The 23,465-nt window shown below is 45.4% G+C and overlaps 1 protein-coding gene across 1 annotated transcript in view; it reads left to right on the top strand.

The window, feature by feature from the left end:
* agrn (agrin) overlaps positions 1-23,465 on the top strand; it is a 556,768-nt gene that overhangs the window by 423,810 nt on the left and 109,493 nt on the right. Inside the window, exons 25-28 of the mRNA XM_056300025.1 lie at positions 2,581-2,671; positions 3,469-3,633; positions 5,442-5,553; positions 16,243-16,359. Coding sequence (XP_056156000.1) covers positions 2,581-2,671; positions 3,469-3,633; positions 5,442-5,553; positions 16,243-16,359 — 485 coding nt within the window. The remainder of the gene's footprint in view (positions 1-2,580; positions 2,672-3,468; positions 3,634-5,441; positions 5,554-16,242; positions 16,360-23,465) is intronic.

Genomic DNA, 23,465 nt, shown 5'->3' on the forward strand with positions numbered 1-23,465 from the left:
ATCAAATTAAACAGTCAGTCATATTAAATACCTCATCTCATCTCATCTTCAGCTGCTTTTCTGGGGTAAGGTTGTGGTGGCAGCAAGCTAAGTAGGGCACTCCAGACGTCCCTCTCCACAGCAACGCCCTCCGGCTCCTCCTGGGGGATCCCAAGGCGTTCCCAGGCCAGCTTCGACATGTAGTTCCTCCAGCGAGTTCTGGGTCTACCCCATGGTCTCCTCCCAGTTGGATGTGCCTAGAAGGCATCCAGGAGGCATCAAACCACCTCAACTGGCTCCTTTCGACGTGAAGGAGCAGCAGCTCTACTCCGAGCTCCCTCCGGATGTCTGAGCTCCTCACCCTATCTCTAAGGCTGTGAGCCCAGACACCCTACAGAGGAAATTCATTTCAGCCGCTTGTATCCGTGATCACACCCTTTCGGTCACTACTCAAAGCTCATGACCATAGGTGAAGGTTGGAACGAACATTGACTGGTAAATTGAGAGCTTTGCCTTCTGGCTCAGCTCCCTCTTCACCAAAGTGATCCAGTACAACATCCGCATTACTGCTGATGCTGCACCAATCCGTCTGTCAATCTCTCGCTCCATCCTACCCTCACTCGTGAACAAAACCCCGAGATACTTGAACTTCTTCACTTGAGGCAACAATTCATCCCCAACCCGGATGAAGCAATCCACCATTTTCCTGTAGAGAACCATGGCCTCAGACCTGGAGGTGCTGACTCTCATCCCGGCCATTTCACACTCAGCTGCAAACTGCCCCAGTGCGTGCTGGAGGTCACGTTCTGATGGAGCCAACAAAACCACATCATATGCGAAGAGCAGAGATGCAATTATGAGGTTCCCAAAATGGACACACTCCTCACCTTGGCTGCACCTTGAGATCCTGTCCATGAATATCTCAAACAGAATCGGAGACAAGGGACAACCTTGGCGGAGTCCAACACCCACCGAAAACATGTTTGTTTTTGTGCCAAGACTGCGGAAACAGCTCTCACTTTGGTTATACAAGGACTGGATGGCTTGTAGCAACTGCCCCGGTACTGCATACTCTCGCAGTACCCCCACAGAGTGTCCCAGGGTACATGGTCATAAGTCCCCACCAAGTCCACAAAACACATGTAGACTGGCTGGTCACACTCCCATGCCTCTCGCAGCACTTCCGCAGCGGTAAAGCGTTGGTCCGTTGTTCCACGGCCAGAACAGAATCTGCATTGTTCCTCCTGGATCCAGGGTTTGGCAATCGGTCGGAACCTCCTTTCCAGCACCCTAGAGTAGACTTTCCCAGGGAGGCTGAGCAATGTGATGATCCGATAATTGGAGCACACCCTCTGGGTGAGATTTTGATATGTTGTTATGAATTTGTTATGTGGTTATTTTGATTAAATTATCATGCACATCATTGTTAATGGGACTGTCAGTCAGCCAGAGTGCCGGCCCAGACACCAGACTACCAGGACTACAAGGTATATACATACCCTCTAAAGACTGAACTTGAAACTGCTAAAAAGACAAGTGGCTGAGAGCATTCTACTCAAAAGCCGGGAGGTGTACCATCTGTGACATTAAATTTGTGTTGGTGTTTCCTGGTGAGCTGTCTCCCACTCACTTCTACTGGGTTTGCTTGTTAAAACTTGCTGATATTCACCCAGGACATTTTCCTCGAGGATATTCTAACAGTATTTAATGGCTGACTTCCCTCGGTGCTTCTGTGACCAGGTAGAGTTTAGTGAAAGAAGGAAGATCTCCTGAGCTTAGCCACTTTTTACAGTCCCAGCTACTGCAGGACTTTCAGTTTTATTCTTCTCATTATTTCATGTTCAGAGTTTAAACTATAGGCCCCATGTTAGGAAAGAGACAAGAAGGGAAGCAGGAGGAAACTTGTAGCATTCCTAAATCCTATTGCTTCATTATTAAGAGGTTAGAGTCGTATACTTATTTGTTTTGTCTACAACTTCATTTGTTCTGCTCCTCTGTTGGTACGCAGCTTCACACAATACATACATTGGTACACACCGTCATACACACACCTGCTTATGCTGGTGTGTGTGACTGTGTGTATGCACCTAGCAGTACGTACACCCTAATGCGTGAATGCAGTGTTGGAAACGATGACAACATGAACACAGCCACAGCTAACAATGCCCTATTTATAAATAGTTTTCAAATCCCCATGTTGTGATGTCATCCTGTCAGCGTTGGCACGACGACTGTCCTGATCACTTCAGACAAGCAGAAACACAACATCCAGTAGACCTGTTGCAGTACATGAACGTGTAAAAGGGCTTGACAAAACACAATGTCTACATAATTCTAATAGATTCCAGCTGTGGTGTTGAGTCACACGTGCTTCACTGGTTCTTTGTTAGACAGCCTGTGTAGGCTGTGTACCCAGTTTAACATAAAGGTATTTAATTTTTATATCACACGTCTTTCTGGTAGTTTATCCCGAAGCTTTGACGACACAAAGTGACTCTTTCCAAATACCAGGACTCTGACAGGTGCATCTGCCATTGCTAAAGTTCAGTTGTGTTAAGAAGAAAGGGGTTTGATTAGGAATGTGGTATCTTTGTTTTCCAGTGGCTGAGAGGAGGGGGGCTTACATGCCGTCGTTCAGTGGGGATTCTTACCTGGAGCTGAAGGGGCTGCATCTCTACGGGCACGATCTGCAGTAAGTTCCACTTCTTTTCTATGTGTGTGCATGACATTCACATGGGGAATGTATTAAATCTCGTGTTGTAAATCTCTGTATGTTCAGCACTAAATGTATTGTTTTCACAAGCTCTCCTTTGTCCATGCCCTGGGCTGAGCAGCCCTGCTACAACATGGACTACAGAGGAAACAAGGGAGATACAGAACATATGGAATTAAAGTCTGGTTATGCGGCACGGTGGCACAGTGGTTAGCACAGTCGCCTCACAGCAAGGTCAGCAAGAAGGTCCTGGGTTCGAGCCCCGGGGTAGTCCAACCTTGGGGTCGTCCCGGGTCGTCCTCTGTGTGGAGTTTGCATGTTCTCCCCGTGTCTGTGTTGGTTTCCTCTGGGGGCTCCGGTTTCCTCCCACAGTCCAAAGACATGTAGGTCAGGTGACTCGGCCATACTAAACTGCCCCTAGGTATGAAGTGTGTGTGTGTGTGTGTGTGTGTGTGTGTGGTGGGGGGGGGGGGCCTGTGATGGCCTGGTGGCCTGTCCAGGGTGTCTCCCCGCCTGCTGCCCAATGACTGCTGGGATAGGCTCCAGCAAGCCTGAGAGCAGGACGGGCGGTTTGGGTAATGGATGGAAGTCTGGTTATATACAGTATATTAAGTCTTCTCCACGTCTGTTAAGAAAGGCTTTCCCTCTGATTTAATGCTTTTTAATAACACTAAAATATTCCTTACAGTAAACACACTCGGTAAGTCTCAGTTACCTGTAGCAGTCACTGGTACATATCACTGCTTTTACCAGCTTTGCTTATACTGTGTTTGCAGTCAAAAGGTTAGCATAACGGTCGTTCTCATGGCCAATGACTCCAACGGTTTGATCTTCTACAATGGTCAGAAGACAGATGGCAAAGGAGACTTCATCTCTCTGTTGCTTAACAACGGCATCCTGGAGTTCCGTTACGACCTGGGCAAGGGACCTGCTGTCATCAGGTTAGCATACCCTAATCTGACAGGTTTACTGTGATGTTAGCTTATCAAGTAGCAAGTAGAGGCAGGGCAAGTAAAGTGTGTGACTTTGACATTCAAAGTAAATGAGTAGGGATGTCCAGGTAGCGTAGCGGTCTATTCCGTTGCCTACCAACACGGGGATCACTGGTTCGAATCCCCGTGTTGCCTCCGGCTTGGTTGAGCGTCCCTATAGACACAATTGGCTGTGTATGCGGGTGGGAAGCCGGATGTGGGTATGTGTCCTGGTTGCTGCACTAGCGCCTCCTCTTGTCGGTCGGGGTGCTTGTTCGGGGGGGAGGGGGAGCTGGGGGGAATGGCGTGATCCTCCCACGTGCTACGTCCCCCTGGTGAAACTCCTCACCGTCAGGTGAAAAGAAGCGGCTGGCGACTCCACATGTATGGGAGGAGGTACGTATGTGGTAGTCTGCAGCCCTCCCCGGGTTGGCAGAGGGGGTGGAGCAGAGACTGGGACGGCTCGGAAGAGTGGGGTAATTGGCCAAGTAAAACTGAGGAGAGAAAGGGGGAAAAATCAAAAGAAAGTAAATGAGTAAAGTGAGAGTAAATGTCATTTGTATGTATGTACAACCTGACTAATGAGGAGGATTCTACTAAAGGGAAGCTGGCAGGCTTTTCAACAGAGTCTGTAAGGTCAGGGGGGGTGAGTTTGTTTTGAGCAGAAACAGTATTCTAACTTTCCCATTCTGGCATTCTGCCAGCACAATACTGTTCCTAAACTCTTGAAAACAAAATGAAATTCCAGTTGATACTGTTCGTAACATACATTTAAATCTGAAAAAGATGGAAATGAGGAAGAATAAAATAAAATAAAATGCAAACTATAAACACACATATGACAGCGCCCTAAGAAATGTATACAATGTGATTCTCTGTGACATGGTTAATGTGAAACAGAAGAATGACGTCATATAAGCTAAAAAAGGAAAGGATGCCTATGAAATGCTTTCCTTCCTTCACATTTATTGATGAGGTATACAGCCATATCAAAATGCAGTGAAGCTGCTCGAACCCTCTTGTGGTTGTCCCGTTATTCCTGGTTTTTCTTTGATTTCTGATCATCAGGAAACTTGGGACACTGTATCACCAGGGGCTATCAAACATGCCGTCCAAATTTCCTGAGATCTATCCAGTCGGTGGCACTCCAGCAAGAAAATGTTGCTAAATGCTGAACGGTGGGCCCGCTGATTGTAAATGTGGTGTGCTGTGTCTTTGTTGAGCATCCCAGTGACAGCTTGACCACAGAAACACCTAGCTGCCATCAGCCGATCCAGAACAGACCGTTCTGTTTGACTGATCATCAGGAAATTCGGTTCACGTGCAGGTATATTCCAAATGCGAGCCTACAACATTGGGACAGAATCTGACTGATGGTGATACTGTTACAACCCACTTCACATTTTGGTATCTGGCTCAAAAACCTTTGGTCTTAAAGCCCACTTTTGGCTCCTCTTGACTCCTCAGGTCATGCTAAATCATGTGCACTCCAGATGCTATGCTACGACATTGGCTCAGAATCTTCCAGTAGGTGGTGCTTGTCCAAAATTGCTCGGACCCCAGTAATTGCCGCTTAATAGATTTGAGTCCTTGGTGTTTTTAGTCTTTGTGTTAATATATGGGCTGTTGAGCCCTCAAATACCATCTTTGTCCATGTGTGTGGCGGAGAACTGCAGCTGTCGTGGAGACTTACCACATGCTGTGTCTTGGGGTTCGTTCCTTCTTGACATCTCTAAAAGTGTGTCTTAACAATACAAGTGTTCGTGTGTTTTATTCAGGAGTAGGGAGAAGTTGAAGTTGAATGTGTGGAACACCATCAACCTGGAGCGCTCCAACCGAAAAGGAGAGATCATGGTAAACGAGAAGGACCCTGTTCGAGGAGAGTCTCCGGTGAGAATGAAGTGCCAGTGTGTCCTGTTAAAAGTGCTCAACTTGCTTATGTTGCAGCCAGCATACAAGGCTACTGTGCCTATGTCATCTTATCTTTGGCTTGTGATATACACACACACACACACACATACACACACACACACACACACACACACACACACACACACACACACACATATATATACAGATACAGGGGAAAAAAGTTTCAATACATTGCAGTACAGGCCTGTTTGGTGCATCGCACACTCATCAGCTGCACACACACACACACACACACATATATATGTGTGTGTGTGTGTGTGTGTGTGTGTGTGTGAAGAAATTACAGGAAAGAAGAGATGGACAATTTCTCATTCACTACATGAACACGTGTGTCTTTTATTTCTTTGTCCCAAAACCAACAACCCGACACAACCAATCATCGTCGTAGCTCACCCTGTTAACCCGGAAAACTTTCTAAAAGCGACCAGAACCGATGATGGCGAATTATGTCCATAGAATCCGCTACTCTCTCTCTCTCTCTCTCTCTCTATCTCTCTCTCTCTCTCTCTCTCTCTCTATACATACATACATACACACACACACACACACACACACACACACACACACACACACATATATATATATATATACACTACCGTTCAAAAGTTTGGGATCACCCAAACAATTTTGTGTTTTCCATGAAAAGTCACACTTATTCACCACCATATGTTGTGAAATGAATAGAAAATAGAGTCAAGACATTGACAAGGTTAGAAATAATGATTTGTATTTGAAATAAGATTTTTTTTACATCAAACTTTGCTTTCGTCAAAGAATCCTCCATTTGCAGCAATTACAGCATTGCAGACCTTTGGCATTCTAGCTGTTAATTTGTTGAGGTAATCTGGAGAAATTGCACCCCACGCTTCCAGAAGCAGCTCCCACAAGTTGGATTGGTTGGATGGGCACTTCTTTGAGCAGATTGAGTTTCTGGAGCATCACATTTGTGGGGTCAATTAAACGCTCAAAATGGCCAGAAAAAGAGAACTTTCATCTGAAACTCGACAGTCTATTCTTGTTCTTAGAAATGAAGGCTATTCCATGCGAGAAATTGCTAAGAAATTGAAGATTTCCTACACCGGTGTGTACTACTCCCTTCAGAGGACAGCACAAACAGGCTCTAACCAGAGTAGAAAAAGAAGTGGGAGGCCGCGTTGCACAACTGAGCAAGAAGATAAGTACATTAGAGTCTCTAGTTTGAGAAACAGACGCCTCACAGGTCCCCAACTGGCATCTTCATTAAATAGTACCTGTTAGAGCCTGTTTGTGCTGTCCTCTGAAGGGAGTAGTACACACCGGTGTAGGAAATCTTCAATTTCTTAGCAATTTCTCGCATGGAATAGCCTTCATTTCTAAGAACAAGAATAGACTGTCGAGTTTCAGATGAAAGTTCTCTTTTTCTGGCCATTTTGAGCGTTTAATTGACCCCACAAATGTGATGCTCCAGAAACTCAATCTGCTCAAAGAAGTGCCCATCCAACCAATCCAACTTGTGGGAGCTGCTTCTGGAAGCGTGGGGTGCAATTTCTCCAGATTACCTCAACAAATTAACAGCTAGAATGCCAAAGGTCTGCAATGCTGTAATTGCTGCAAATGGAGGATTCTTTGACGAAAGCAAAGTTTGATGTAAAAAAATCTTATTTCAAATACAAATCATTATTTCTAACCTTGTCAATGTCTTGACTCTATTTTCTATTCATTTCACAACATATGGTGGTGAATAAGTGTGACTTTTCATGGAAAACACGAAATTGTTTGGGTGATCCCAAACTTTTGAACGGTAGTGTATATATATATATATATATATATATATATATATATATAATAAATGACTTTCGGCTGCGTCTGTCCTCTCTCACCACATCCATAAACCTCTTTTTTCTTCCTCTTCTCCTCTTCCCTGTCAGCTCCATATTCAGCATCCTTCTCCCAATATACCCAGCATCTCTCCTCCACACATGTCCAAACCATCTCAATCTTATCTCTCTTGCTTTGTCTCCAACCTGCCCAACCTGAGCTGTCCCTCTAATATAATCGTTCCTAATCCTGTCCTTCTTCATCACTCCCAATGAAAATCTTATCATCTTCATCTCTGCCACCTCCAGCTCCTCCTCCTGTCTTTTCATCAGTGCCACTGTCTCCAAACCATACAACATAGCTGGTCTCACTACCATCTTGTAAACCTTCCCTTTAACTCTTGCTGGCACCCTTCTGTCACAAATCACTCCTGACACTCTTCTCCACCCACTCCACCCTGCCTGCACTCTCTTCTCCACCTCTCTCCTGCACTCCCCGTTACTTTGGACAGTTGACCCCAAGTATCTAAACTCATACGCCTTCGTCACCTCCACTCCTTGCATCCTCACCATTCCACTGTCCTTCCTCTCATTCACGCATAGGTATTCCGCCTTGCTCCTACTGACTTTCATTCCTCTTCTCTCCAGTGCATACCTCCACCTCTCCAGGCTCTCCTCAACCTGCACCCTACTCTCACTACAGATCACAATGTCATCCGTGAACATCATCATCCATGGAGACTCCTGCCTGATCTTGTCCGTCAACCTGTCCATCACCATTGCAAACAAGAAAGGGCTCAGAGCCGATCCTTGATGTAATCCCACCTCCACCTTGAACCCATCTGTCATTCCAACCACACACCTCACCTCTATCACACTGCCCTCATACATATCCTGCACCACTCCTACATACTTCTCTGCAACTCCCGACTTCCTCATACAATACCACACCTCCTCTCTCGGCAGTGCAGCCATCCGGCAACTCTTCACTGCCACCCAGTTCCTGTTTTAACTCCTCCCTGAACTGCACAGAACAGTCTTCCTTCTTCAACTTCCACCATTTGATCTTCGGCTCTGCCTTCACTCTCTTCCTCTTCTTGGCCTGCAGTCATCCTACAGACCACCATCTGATGTTGCCTAGCTACGTTCTCCCCTGTCACCATCTTGCAGTTTCCAATCCCTTTCAGACCGTGCCTTCTACATGAGATATAGTCCACGTGTGTGCACTTTCCTCCACTCTTGTAACGTCACCCTGTGTTCCTCCCTCTTCTAGAAATATGTATTCATCACCGCCATTCCCATCTTTTTCACAAAATCCACCACCATCTGTCCTTCCACGTTCCTCTCCTTGACACCATACCTACCCATCACCTCCTCATCACCTCTGTTCCCTTCACCAACATGCACATTGAAGTCCGCTCCAATCACCACTCTCTCCTCCTTGGATACCCTCTCCACCACGTCATCCAACTCACTCCAGGATCCTTCACACCCAACTTGCGGGACAGATGCCCTGATTTTATATATATATATACATATATATATATATACAGTGCATCCAGAGAGTATTCACACCCCTTCACTTTCCCCACATTTTGTTATGTTACAGCCTTATTCCAAAATGGATTAAATTCCTTTTTTTTTCGCATCAATCTACACACAATACCCCATAATGACAAAGTGAAAAAGGTTTTGTAGAAATTTTTGCAAATTTATTAAAAATAAAAAACTGAAATATTGCATGTACATAAGTATTCACACCCTTTACTCAGTACCTGGTTGAGGCACCCTTGGCAGCGATTACAGCCTCAAGTCTTCTTGGGTATGAAGCTACCAGCTTGGCACACCTATATTTGGGGTATTTCTCCCATTCTTCTCTGCAGATCCTCTCGAGCTCTGTAAGGTTAGATGGGGAGCATCGCTGCACAGCTATTTTTAGGTCTTTCCAGAGATCTTCAATGGGGTTCAAGTCTGGGCTCTGGCTGGGCCACTCAAGGACATTCACAGACTTGTCCCGAAGCCACGCCTTCGTTGTCTTGGCTGTGTGCTTAGGGTCGTTGTGGTGTTGAAAGGTAAACCTTCGCCCCAGTCTGAGGTCCTGAGCGCTCTGGAGCAGGTTTACGTCAAGGATCTCCCCGTACTTTGCTCCATTCATCTTTCCCTCGATCCTGACTAGTCTTCCAGTTCCTGCCGCTGAAGAACATCCCCACAGCATGATGCTGCCACCACCATGCTTCAGTGTAGGGATGGTATTAGCAAGGTGATGAGAGGTGCCTGGTTTCCTCCAGACGTGACGTTTGGCGTTCAGGCCAAAGAGTTCAATCTTGGTTTCATCAGACCAGAGAATCTTGTTTCTCATGGTCTGAGAGTCCTTTAGGTGCTTTCTGGCAAACTCCAAGCGGGCTGTCATGTGCCTTTTACTGAGCAGAGGCTTCCGTCTGGCCACTCTACCATAAAGGCCTGATTGGTGGAGTGCTGCAGAGATGGTTGTCCTTCTGGAAGGTTCTCCCATCTCCACAGAGGAACACTGGAGCTCTGTCAGAGTGACCATCAGGTTCTTGGTCACCTCCCTGACCAAGGCCCTTCTCCCCCGATTGCTCAGTTTGGCTGGGCAGCCAGCTCTAGGAAGAATCCTGGTGGATCCAAACTTCTTTCATTTTCGAATGATGGAGACCACTGTGCTCTTCGGGACCTTCAAAGCTGTAGAAATTTTTTTGTACCCTTCCCCAGATCTGTGCCTCGATACAATCCTGTCTCAGAGGTCCACAGACAATTCCTTTGACTTCATGGCTTGGTTTCTGCTCTGACATGCACTGTCAACAGTGGGACCTTATATAGACAGGTGTGTGCCTTTCCAAATCATGTCCAATCAATTGAATTTACTACAGGTGGACTCCAATCAAGATGTAGAAACATCTCAAGGATGATCAGTGGAAACAGGATGAACCTGAGCTCAATTTTGAGTTTCATAGCAAAGGGTGTGAATACTTATGTACATGCAATATTTCAGTTTTTTATTTTTAATAAATTTGCAAAAATTTCTACAAAACCTTTTTCACTTTGTCATTATGGGGTATTGTGTCTAGATTGATGAGAACAAAAAAGGAATTTAATCCATTTTGGAATAAGGCTGTAACATAACAAAATGTGGGGAAAGTGAAGGGGTGTGAATACTTTCCGGATGCACTGTATATATATATATATAACACACACACACACACACAAAATACTGGAAAGACGGGTGTTGTGTTTGCGTGCTCTTATCACTGCATTACCACAGCCCTGAGCACAGCATTATTCTTATCACGATGATTTAACGTGCTTCTTCGGGGGCAGCTGATTCCTTGGACTTTCCCCTTTTACTGAGGTTACCCGTACCTCTGCATCATATGCCATTCTGGGAGCTTGTTTTGTTGAACCAGCCCTTTCTTTATCCCTTCATTTTCTGACGTCTGTCAAGGTGAGAGGCAGAACTGCCGTTGTTGAGGGCCAGTTTCATGAGCTGTCTCTACTGTAAAATTATTTTGCTTTTTTATTCTCAACCTTTTACTTTGATGACACAATGCAGATAAAACGGTGTTATACACAGAACATTTTCACCTTTTGTTTATAGTCAATTTTAGAAATTTAGCTCCGAGGAGCTATCTGGTGAGGTAGAAGCAGATAAGATTGTGCGAGTAAGAAAACGTAATTAAACTCACCCCGTTGTCCAGACCTATAGAGCAGGAAAAACACTTTCAGCTGAAGGATATCCAATACTTTGATAATACTGTGATACTTTGATAATTACCTCAAACAATGTAGTTTAAACAATGTAATTTGTTATGAATAGTGATGATAATAATAAAAAAATTATTTGTATAGCTATTTTCAAGGTACACAAAGACGCTTTGCATAAGATAAAAAAATCCATAAAAGCAATACACCAAAACATGTAACACACAACATTAATCATGCATTAAAAGCAAATCTGAAAACGTGAGTTTTCATTAGTGATTTAAATGTGGACAGATCAGTGCATACTGTGATGTATTTGGGAAGGAAGTGCCAGAGGGAGGGGGCAGCTATGGAGAAAGCTCTTTTGCCCCAGATCTGGTGCCTAGCCCTTTTGTGGTGGAGACAGTAGGTTGGCGTTGGAAGAGTGAAGGCTGCGGGAAGGAGTATGGCGGTGGAGCAGGTTGATGAGGCAGGCAGGAGGGGCCTGGTTATGGAGGGCATTGTGAGTGAGGAGAAGGATTTTGAATTGGATCCGTTGTGGGACAGGGAGCCAGTGGAGGTTCTGGAGGACAGGAGTGATGTGGTCATGGCAGTGGGAGTGAGTGAGCAGGCGAGCTGCAGAGTTCTGGATGTACTGGAGTTTGTTTAGGACTTTGGAAGATGAGTCGTAGAGAATGCTGTTGCAGTAGTTAATTCTGGATGTGATCAGGAATCAGGAACACTTTGTCATTTCATTTCATGTACCTGCGTACATTACATGAAATGAAATGAAATATCGTGTCCCTCAGCCCATAGCAATGCAACACAAAGACAAAAACACATATCCAAAAATTACAAGAACACACTTATCAATCTACAAAAAAACCACTGTCCAAGAGAACGCATGCAAGTTGACTGTCGGAACTGCTGGTCTGCATGGGCTAGCAGTTAGCTTAGCCTGCCCCGCTGCACATCCTGTCAGACTGCCCTCGATGTTTCCTCTTTGGGCACAGCTCCGACTAAGCTCTTCCAGCCAATCCAGCACCAGCTCTCCCAGCCATCAAACAAAGACAAACTTAGATGCAGACATGGACAAAGACACTGCATGGATGGTACTGGGTGAGGCCGCCACAAACATGAATTTGCACCACCATCTGAATGACCTAAGATCAGACTTCTGTACTGACTACTACTGATGAAGGCGTGGATCAAGGTTTTGGCAGCAGAAAAGGGGAATGGTGGGTGGAGATGAGCTATATTTTTTAGGTGGAAAAAGGTAGTTATGGTGATTTGATTGACATGGTTTTCGAGGGAGAGGGTGCTGTCAAAAATTATTCCGAGGTTGCGGCTATGTGGGGAGGGAGACAGAGTGGATTCATCAATGGTGAGGCAAAAGTTGTGAGTGGTTTTGGTAAGGGATTTGGGGCCGATGATGAGCATGTCAAATTTTATCACAATGTAGTTTGAGGAAGTTGGTTCGCATCCATGACTTAATTTCAGTGAGGCAGTTGGTCAGACTAGAATATATTGTAGTAGTGATCAATTTAGTGGAGATGTAGAGCTGGATGTCATCTGCGTAGCAGTGGAAGTGGAGACTACGACAATGTATGATGTTACCAAGGGGGAACATGTAAAGGATGAACAGGATAGGACCAAGCACCAAACCCTGGGGGATGCCTTGCGACAGAGCAGCGACGAAGCGGTGCATTTGTTGATGCTGAATGAGCTGTTGTCTGTCTGTTTGTGAGATATGACTTAAGCCAGGAGAGGGCAGTACTGGTGATGTCGAGGGAGGATGCAAGGCAGGGGAGAAAAATGGTGTGGTTGATGGTGTCAAAAGCTGCAGTGAGGTCAAGAATGAGAATGCTGAGGTGGCCAGAGTCTGAAGAGAGGAGGAGGTTGTTGGTGACTTTAAGGAGGGAAACAGTTAACACATACCAGTAAACACATACCAGTATTTTTGACAGAAAGGGGGGAATGGAGATGGTCTGGAAGTTGGTCATGATATCAGGGTGGAGTCCAGGTTTTTTGAGGATGGGGTAACAACAGCCAGTTTAAGTGTATGGGGGGGCTGAGCCAGAGCTGAAGCAGTTAATTATTTTTGTGATGAGTGAGGAGATAGCAGGGAGACGGTCCTTAACAAGATTGGATGGGATGGGATCCAGAAAATAAGTTGAGCCTCTCATTCTTACCATGAGTTTGGACAGCTCCATTGGGGACACAGGGGAGAACTTCGACAAGGGGGGTGGGGAGGGTGGGGGAGGTGGTCAGGTTGCTGTAGATTGTGTCCATTTTATTTTGGTAAAATTAAAGGAAAAAGTTGTGCTTGTTAACTGTGAAGAACTTGTCACTGGGTGTGAGAAGTTTGTTTGTCGTGGAAAAGAAAGCCTTAGGGTTGGTGGAGCCAGAGTGTATAAGCTGTGAGTAGTAGGTGGACCAGGCTGTGATGGGAGTGTCTTTGTTTTCTTGAAGGTAGTCTGAGTAGGCTTGGAGATGCACTGTTAAACCAGTTTTCTTGGAGAGTCTTTCGAGCTGGCGCTTGCAGGATTCCATTTGATGGTGGCCATGGGATATGGCCACCAGCTGCTCTCTCCCCAGTTCTGCCAGCTTTAGGGGTGGTAGTACTGGGAGTTCAGGACTACTCACAATGGCTCCTTTCTGGGTGAGCCCTCACAATGTGCGAAGCGATTTGTTTGTGTGGGTATGTAGGGTTGTATACATTCAATAATGTTAAAGCATGCATGATTACTCTTGCTTTCCTTAGCCTACATTTTCTTCAAGTATGCTTCTGCAATACCACAGCCTGTGTGTGTGTGTGTGTGTGTGTGTGTGTGTGTTTCATAGGCTTTGCTCCTGCCTATTACTGCATGCTTCTCTATGCACATACACTTAAGTCTTCTTCTAACAGTCTGTCTTCCTCCCTGTGTTTTGTTTTTTCCTCTCTCTGATGTGCTGTCTGGAAATAAGAAATCACGGAAGGTAATGAGACCAGTCCGCTATCTCACTATTCCCTCTCACACTCATTTTCCATGCCACAACACCACCGGAACGGCACTACCGCAAAGCTAAAGCTGGCTGATAGTGCCCGTTTCTGTTCATACATCCATAGACACAGTACCAGAGTGGAGATAGTGTTAAAGAACACAGTCTGGCTTTCACCTCAGTCCATCTGCTCCGGGGGTAGAAGGGGGTGGTAGTGTTGAAGGGAATAAGGAAGGGATGCGGTCCTCTTTTTGACTGCCATTGTTCCTAGCAACAAAGAGCTGTCTTCATTAGTGTCACGTGGGTGGGGATATTGGGCCAGTGGAGTCTGGCTGTGGAGAGCGAGACGCAGGGTTGAAACACAGGAGGCAGTGAGGTGTCAAGCCAAGCCAGGCTGTACTTTTGTCATGTGCTCTTCATCTTTTTTTTTTTTTTTTGCAAACAGGAAAAACTCGATAAAATCTTAGTCACTAACTTGTCACCCACCCACTCACCCATAACAAATAAAACAACCGGCTGGGCTGTTCAGACACACTACATCCTACAGAATGACCTGTTCCAGGAACAGAACACGGCGTCATGTCATTCCATGAACGCTCAAATGAAACATGCATTTTCACTGTTACTGAATGTTTAACTGCTCAGTGTGAAACATTTAGTAGAACAATGTCTCAAAAGAACCACAAATCCATATGAACTGACTGAGTAAGCGACTCGGCATCGCCCAGCCTTCAGTAACAGGACGGCTGAGTTCCGCAGGGCAGGAAGATATGACAAGTGACCCAGTTTGACTGTCAGTGAAATCTCTTGACCAAGCCTGAAGGCAGCAACCACTGATTGGTCCAGCGGCGTTGGCTGGGGTGCTCACCCTGTTTCTGTTGAACTGCTCAAGGCGCAGTCACACAGCCAAGGGTCTGGCCAAGCACCACCACCCTCTGCATCCAAATCCCCTTCACAATAAAAGCAGAGCCTGTGCCAGCCTCCACACACAAAGCATGTGTACTTAGCCTCTTCCATACATTTTCCAGCAATTAACTCCACTTTACCCTCCAGCTGTTACTGCCCTACATAAAATAAAGAATATTAATTACCTCCTGCATGGGCTAGCTATTCACTGCAAGAAGAAAACAGTATGTTGTCATAATGCAAGACAAGTCTTTTACTGGCTTGATGGGTAGAATCCTATTTCAAACTGTTTCATAGCTTGCTGCTATGATCATCGTCCATTTAAAATGCCTGTTAGGAAGAATCTTCCATACCTCGATTCCAGTCCACTCCTGATCCCCCTCCAATTTCTTTTTCTTTTAATTTTTATTTTCCCCCTTTTTCTCCCCCATTGTACCCAGCCAATTACCCCATTCTTCCGAGCCGTCCCAGTCTCTGCTCCACCCCCTCTGCTGATCCAGGGAGGGCTGCAGACTACCACATGCCTCCTCCCATATATGTGGAGTCTCCAGCCACTACTTTTCACCCGACAGTGAGGAGTTTCACCAGGGGGACGTAGCACGTGGGAGGATCACGCTATTCCCCCCAGTTCCCCCTCCCCCCTGAACAGGCAGCCCAACCGACCAGAGGAGGCGCTAGTGCAGCAACCAGGACACATACCTACATCTGCCTTCCCACCCGCAGACATGGACAGTTGTGTCTGTCGGGACACCTGACCAAGCCGGAGGTAACATGGGGAATCGAACTGGCGATCCCTGTGTTGGTAGGCGACAGAATAGACCACTACGCTACCCGGACGCCCCCTTCCCCCTCCAATTTCTGTTGTGCGTCTTACAGATAGAGGATAGGCTTCATCAGGACTTGTCTCTGAGAAATACAGAAATCAGTTATGCGTCTGTGACATATCAGGTGATACAGGGCCAGGAACTGCAGTTAACTCACTGCCAGCTACAATACAGATAAATGTTTTTTTATTAGTATATCTCCTCAAATGTGGTTTAATGATCTCACTTGTTTGGCCTAATTTAAAACATCGTTTATCCCAGACCCCCAGGACACAGTAACCTAACTCTCTGAACATCGTTTAAAATGAAAATGAATGAAGGAAATTGATCACAATTTATTGGTTAAGATTGAATTTTGCCTTTTCAAGAAATGTGATATTAACATCCTATCCTGAATTACAGTACTGTCTTACCTGTCAATCATCTGTGTCCTGTCACACCAGAACCAGCACACAGCTCTGAACCTGAAAGAGTCTCTGTATGTGGGCGGAGCCCCTGACTTCAGCCAGCTAGCAAGAGCTGCTGCACTCAAGGATGGCTTCCAGGGAACCATCCAGAAGGTAAGCTGTACTTAGTACCCGGTCTAGCTGATAGCCCACTACCCCAGCTTGTGGTTTTGTAAATCTTCATCAGAAAATCGTTAGATGTGATTTGAATGTCATGAAGCGCTTATTGTATTGTCAAAGTCATGGAAAGGACAGCAAGGCACTGACAGGAAGCATCACGGCACATCCCCCCGATTCTGTTCTTCCATTTCTGGCTGATAACTGTTGTGGCCATCATCCCTGTTCATGTGGAATAGTGTGTACTAATAATAGAATGCACAACTTGATGTCTTCCCACTGTGCTGTTCTAAGATCCCTGCCTGACAGACTTCCAGTTTTCTTATTCTGCTTTGTACAAAAGCTCAGTCGGTGAGTGCCAACATAACCCACTAGAAACAAGGCAGAACTCTGGTTCTTGCACAAGCCTGTCTTTCGATAGATAGATAGATAGATAGATAGATAGATAGATAGATAGATAGATAGATAGATAGATAGATAGATAGATAGATAGATAGATAGATAGATAGATAGATAGATAGATAGATAGATAGATAGATAGATAGATAGATAGATGGATAGGTGGATGGATGGATGATTGGTGGATGGATGGATGGATGGATGGATGGATGGATGGATGGATGGATGGATGGATGGATGGATGGATGGATGGATAGATAGATAGATAGATAGATAGATAGATAGATAGATAGATAGATAGATAGATAGATAGATAGATAGATAGATAGATAGATAGATAGATAGATAGATAGATAGATAGATAGATAGATAGATAGATAGATAGATAGATAGATAGATAGTTTTATTAGCCGCATGACCAAGGCCAGTGGAATTTGTTTTTGGTACACTTTACACTCTGCAGCACAATACATACATGGACAACAACAGACACTCCACATCTTATCACGAACAATGCAGTCACACAGTAACAGTAATAAACATATCAGCCATAACAGGTGAATGGCTCTCCATTAGCTCTCCAACACAAACTTTGCCTCAACAATTACAAAGTAAATCAAAGCCCAAGTGAAACTTGGTTTACTTGGCATTGAATTGGAATAGAATTGTCTCAAAGAATTTGTCACTAATTCTCAATTTGTTGTGCATTAAACCATTTAACTGAGTCCACACAGCTGTAATGTGTGCCATCAGAACACACACATGCCTGAGCAAACACAAAGCCATGAGACGTGCTGCTTTATTCTAGCAGAAAACCAACAGCTACCATGATGTTGCATAGTTCATCATTTCCTGTTTCTTAAAGGTGCACTATGTAAACATGTCCCCTCAGTCTGGCCTGTATTTGATCCTGTGTGTAAAGAGATGTGTGAGGGGTGAACCTCCATCCAGCTCTTCCAACATGGATTTGTATTACAGCTGCATGCAACTATCTGTTATGGCATATCGGACAGTAAAGTAGCTCCTCCACTAGAGCCCCAATCCCCTTTTATGAGCATTCAAGTTCTGCCAGTTCAAAAGAGGAGTAGAACGAGTTGGGGGGGGGGGGCAACTACGAGACAAAGCAGCGGAAACATGGGCTTTGATAGCACAAGCCAACATGCAGATCAACTGTCTCAGAGGAGTGAGACAGTTGATCTGTGTGAGAAACGTGTACCCGATACGTACATGTTTCTCACACATTGTACGTGAGGGAGATAGGAGTGAGAAACTCCTGTCTCCCTCCATTAGCCGTGTGTCTACCTTGTTTAACCACTACTGCAGCGTTTCTCAAAGTGTGAGACAGAGATATGACAGGGGGGAACTACTGTTTTGACGTCGGAATCTTTTTCCCGGCGGAACAATCAACAAAACGTGCTTTCATGAGACAGAGTGTGTGTAGGTTGACAGAATGGAGAGATGTTTGACAAGGAGAAAAGAAAGATAGGCGATGCTTCCAAGACAAACAAGACAAAGTGCTTAGCTGATGGTCATCAACCAAAAACCAAGTTAAGAAAATATGACGCAGCCTGTGTTGCTCTTGGGTTCTCAGTGAATGTGTTGGGAGATGAGCAGAGACCAGTGTGTATTTCATTTGTGAAAACTCTGGCAGCTGGTAGTATGAGACCAAACACATGAAGAAGACACTTAAGAGACATTACACCCCAGTCACGTCAATAAGCCACTCGAGGTCTTCCAGAGAAGACTTGGTGCAGACCGTCAGCAGGAACACTGCTTTGTAAAAGCTGCATCAGTGAACAACAAAGCACTAATGGCATCACACAAAGTCACACACACAACTGCCCAGTGCAAGAAACCACACACTAGCAGAGGAGCTCATACTCCCCGCGGCTTTAGATATGGTGTCAACTATGTTTGATGAGACAAGCACCGCAAAAGTGAAGGCTGTCCCTCTGTCCAATGATGCAGTTGCAAGACATATATACGACATTTCAAATGACCTTGAACAACAACTCATTGAAAAACTGAAAGCCAAACGTTTGGCCTGACAAGTGGACGAGGCTACTGACAGCAATAAAGACTGCTTGTTTATTGCTTATGTTCGCTTTGTCACGTCAGAGTCACCGTGTGAGGATTTGCTGTTTTGCAAGTACGTCCCAAGTAGAGCGACAGCTGATGAGCTCTTTAGGCTTCTGGGCTGTCACTTGACAAAACATGGGCTGAAATGGGAGAACTGTGTGGGTGTTTGCACTGATGGTGCACAGACCATGGCAGGGAAAATGAAGGGATTGTAGGCACTAATCAAGAGGGTCTTGCCAAATGCACAATAGACACACTGTCATACACAGAGAAGCGCTATCATCAAAACAGATTAGCCCTGACCTAAACCAGGTTTTGACCGATGTTGTTAGCGTGGTCAGTTTCATCAAAACAAGACCCCTGAGAGTGTGGCTGTTCTCTGCACTTTGTGAAGAGATGGGAGCGGAACGTTCAGTTGTGTTGTTTCATAGCACGGCTAGGTGGCTGTCGCGGGGTAAAGTGTTGTCGCGAGTCTTTGAGCTTAGAGAGGAAATTCGGGTGTTTCTGGAGGAGTGTATGCATGAAGTTGCAAGCAAGTTTAGTGATGAACAATTTCTGATGAATCTGGCCTATCTCAGCAGTATATTAGGAAAGCTGGATGAATTAATGTTCATGTATGCAATTACATGAAACGAAATGACAAATAAATGTTCCTGATCCTGACCTTGAAATAAATCTTCAGCTTCAAGTCAGAGACAAGCACCTTCTTCACCTGGCAGACAAGATCAGTGCATCAACTCGAAAGCTTGAGATGTGGGACAGGTGACTTGATCAAGGAAATACTGATATCTTTGAGAATCTAAGTTAATTTGTTGAAACCAGTGATTCTGGAGCCACCATGGTGATTTTATGTCTTAAGGAGCACATCTCTAACCTGAGAGGATTCTTTCAAAAATACTTCCCAATCAACAGTGCTCAGTATGACTGGGTGACAGATCCATTCAATGCAGCAGCAGCACCTGCTGATTCCAGCTCTGCTGAAGAGGACCAGTTCATGGAGATGACATCTGACTCCACCCTGAGGCTGGGTTTTACAGCTCAGACACTGAGTGAATTCTGGCTTGGTGTGGAGAGGGAGTATCCACTCATAGGACAGAGGGTTGTGGGCATTCTACTTCCCTTCGACACATCCTATCTCTGTGAGATGGGCTTTTCTGCTGCTGCCTCACTTAAAACAAAGTACAGACCTAAGCTCAACATTGAGCATGACTTGAGCTCTCACAAATTGACTTGCTCATCGTTTTTCCCAAGTATCTGCATTTGTTCTTTTTTTTTTTGCACAGATTGAACTTCATTGTTATTGTTCCAGCAAAGTGATTTTTAAATTTTATTTAGTTTTTCTCTTTTTTTGAAAAGCACAGACTGATGGAGCAATCTAGTCAAGTCAAGTAGGTTTTATTTGTCCCCAGAGGGGCAGCTGTTTTGTAGCAGTGGCAACATTTAAACACAAACACTCCACAGAACACATAAGACAAATAAATACAACATGTAGTGAGGGGAACAAAGCCAACGGAAAGCAATGCAACAGTAAAGAACAATCTAGTGACACATCACAAAAAGAGGTTTCACAAGGTTGAAGTGGAACTTGCCTTTGTTATTTGCACAACAGAAATAACTGACAGAAAAGTGAAAGGCATGTTCATGATGTTGATGTGATCTGTAAAGTTAAACTTGGCCCATTTTGTCACCATGTCATTGGGGCGGGGAGCATGACAATTTTTCTTCCTCCAAGGGGGAGCATGACAGAAAAAGTTTGAGAACCACTACACTAATGTATTCAATAATTTCTGAGCTCACTCTCTGAGAAACGAGTACCTGATACATGAGGGAGATAGGAGTGAGAAACGAGTACCTGATACGTGAGGGGGATAGGGATGAGAAACGAGTACCTGATACATGAAAGGGATAGGGCTGAGAAACGAGTACCTGATACATGAAAGGGATAGGGCTGAGAAACGAGTACCTGATACGTGAGGGGGATAGGAGTGAGAAACGTGTACCTGATACGTGAGGGGGATAGGGGTGAGAAACGTGTACCTGATACGTGAGGGAGATAGTAGTACATGATACGTGAGGGTGATAGGAGTGAGAAACGAGTACCTGATACGTGAGGGTGATAGGAGTGAGAAATGTGTACCTGATACGTGAGGGAGATAGGAGTGAGAAACAAGTACATGATACGTGAGGGAGATAGGAGTGAGAAACGAGTACCTGATACGTGAGGGAGATGGGAGTGAGAAACGAGTACCTGATACGTGAGGGAGATGGGAGTGAGAAACGTGTATCTGATACATGAGGGAGATGGGAGTGAGAAACGTGTACATGATACGTGAGGGAGATGGGAGTGAGAAACGAGTACCTGATACGTGAGGGAGATGGGAATGAGAAACAAGTACACGATACGTGAGGGAGATAGGAGTGAGAAACGAGTACCTGATACGTGAGGGTGATAGGAGTGAGAAACGAGTACCTGATACGTGAGGGTGATAGGAGTGAGAAACGTGTATCTGATACGTGAGGGAGATAGGAGTGAGAAACGTGTATCTGATACATGAGGGAGAAGGGAGTGAGAAACAAGTACCTGATACGTGAGGGGGATAGGAGTGAGAAACGAGTACCTGATACGTGAGGGGGATGGGAGTGACAAACAAGTACCTGATACGTGAGGGAGATGGGAGTGAGAAATGTGTACCTGATACATGAGGGAGATAGGTGTGAGAAACGAGTACCTGATACGTGAGGGAGGTGGGAGTGAGAAACAAGTACATGATACGTGAGGGTGATAGGAGTGAGAAACGTGTATCTGATACGTGAGGGAGATGGGAGTTAGAAACAAGTACCTGATACATGAGGGGGATAGGAGTGAGAAACGAGTAACTGATACGTGAGGGGGATGGGAGTGAGAAACAAGTACATGATACGTGAGGGAGATGGGAGTGAGAAAAGTGTACCTGATACGTGAGGGAGATGGGAGTGAGAAACGAGTACCTGATACGTGAGGGAGATGGGAGTGAGAAACAAGTACCTGATATGTGAGGGAGATAGGAGTGAGAAACGAATACCTGATACGTGAGGCAGATGGGAGTGAGAAACAAGTACCTGATACATGAGGGGGATAGAAATGAGAAACAAGTACCTGATACGTGAGGGAGATAGGAGTGAGAAACATGTACCTGATACGTGAGAGAGATGGGAGTGAGAAACGAGTACCTGATACGTGAGGTGGATAGAAATGAGAAACAGGTACCTGATACGTGACGATGATAGGAGTGAGAAACAAGTACCTGATATATGAGGGAGATAGGTGTGAGAAACATGTACCTGATACGTGAGGGAGATGGGAGTGAGAAACAAGTACCTGATACGTGAGGGGGATAGGAGTGAGAAACAAGTACCTGATACGTGAGGGGGATGGGAGTGAGAAACAAGTACATGATACGTGAGGGAGATGGGAGTGAGAAATGTGTACCTGATACATGAGGGAGATAGGTGTGAGAAACGAGTACCTGATACGTGAGGGAGATAGGAGTGAGAAACGAGTACCTGATACGTGAGGGGGATGGGAGTGAGAAACGAGTACCTGACACGTGAGGGGGATGGGAGTGAGAAACGAGTACCTGATACGTGAGGGAGATAGGAGTGAGAAAAGTGTACCTGATACATGAGGGAGATAGGTGTGAGAAACGAGTACCTGATACGTGAGGGAGGTGGGAGTGAGAAACAAGTACATGATACGTGAGGGTGATAGGAGTGAGAAACGTGTATCTGATACGTGAGGGAGATAGGAGTGAGAAACGTGTATCTGATACGTGAGGGAGATGGTAGTTGGAAACAAGTACCTGATACATGAGGGGGATAGGAGTGAGAAACGACTAACTGATACGTGAGGGGGATGGGAGTGAGAAACAAGTACCTGATACGTGAGAGAGATAGGAGTGAGAAACGAGTACCTGATACGTGAGGGTGATAGGAGTGAGAAACAAGTACCTGATACGTGAGGGTGATAGGAGTGAGAAACCAGTACCTGATATGTGAGGGTGATAGGAGTGAGAAACGAGTACCTGATACGTGAGGGAGATAGGAGTGAGAAACGAGTACCTGATACGTGAGGGGGATGGGAGTGAGAAACGAGTACCTGACACGTGAGGGGGATGGGAGTGAGAAACGAGTACCTGATACGTGAGGGAGATAGGAGTGAGAAAAGTGTACCTGATACATGAGGGAGATAGGTGTGAGAAACGAGTACCTGATACGTGAGGGAGGTGGGAGTGAGAAACAAGTACATGACACGTGAGGGGGATAGGAGTGAGAAACGTGTATCTGACACGTGAGGGAGATAGGAGTGAGAAACGTGTATCTGATACGTGAGGGAGATGGGAGTTAGAAACAAGTACCTGATACATGAGGGGGATAGGAGTGAGAAACGAGTAACTGATACGTGAGGGAGGTGGGAGTGAGAAACAAGTACTTGATACGTGAGGGTGATAGGAGTGAGAAACGTGTATCCGATACGTGAGGGAGATAGGAGTGAGAAACGTGTATCTGATACGTGAGGGAGATGGGAATGAGAAACAAGTACCTGACACAGGAGGGGGATAGGAGTGAGAAACGAGTAACTGATACGT

Source organism: Lampris incognitus, chromosome 2 (genome assembly GCF_029633865.1).
Source record: "Lampris incognitus isolate fLamInc1 chromosome 2, fLamInc1.hap2, whole genome shotgun sequence".
Taxonomy (NCBI): Eukaryota; Metazoa; Chordata; class Actinopteri; order Lampriformes; family Lampridae; genus Lampris; species Lampris incognitus.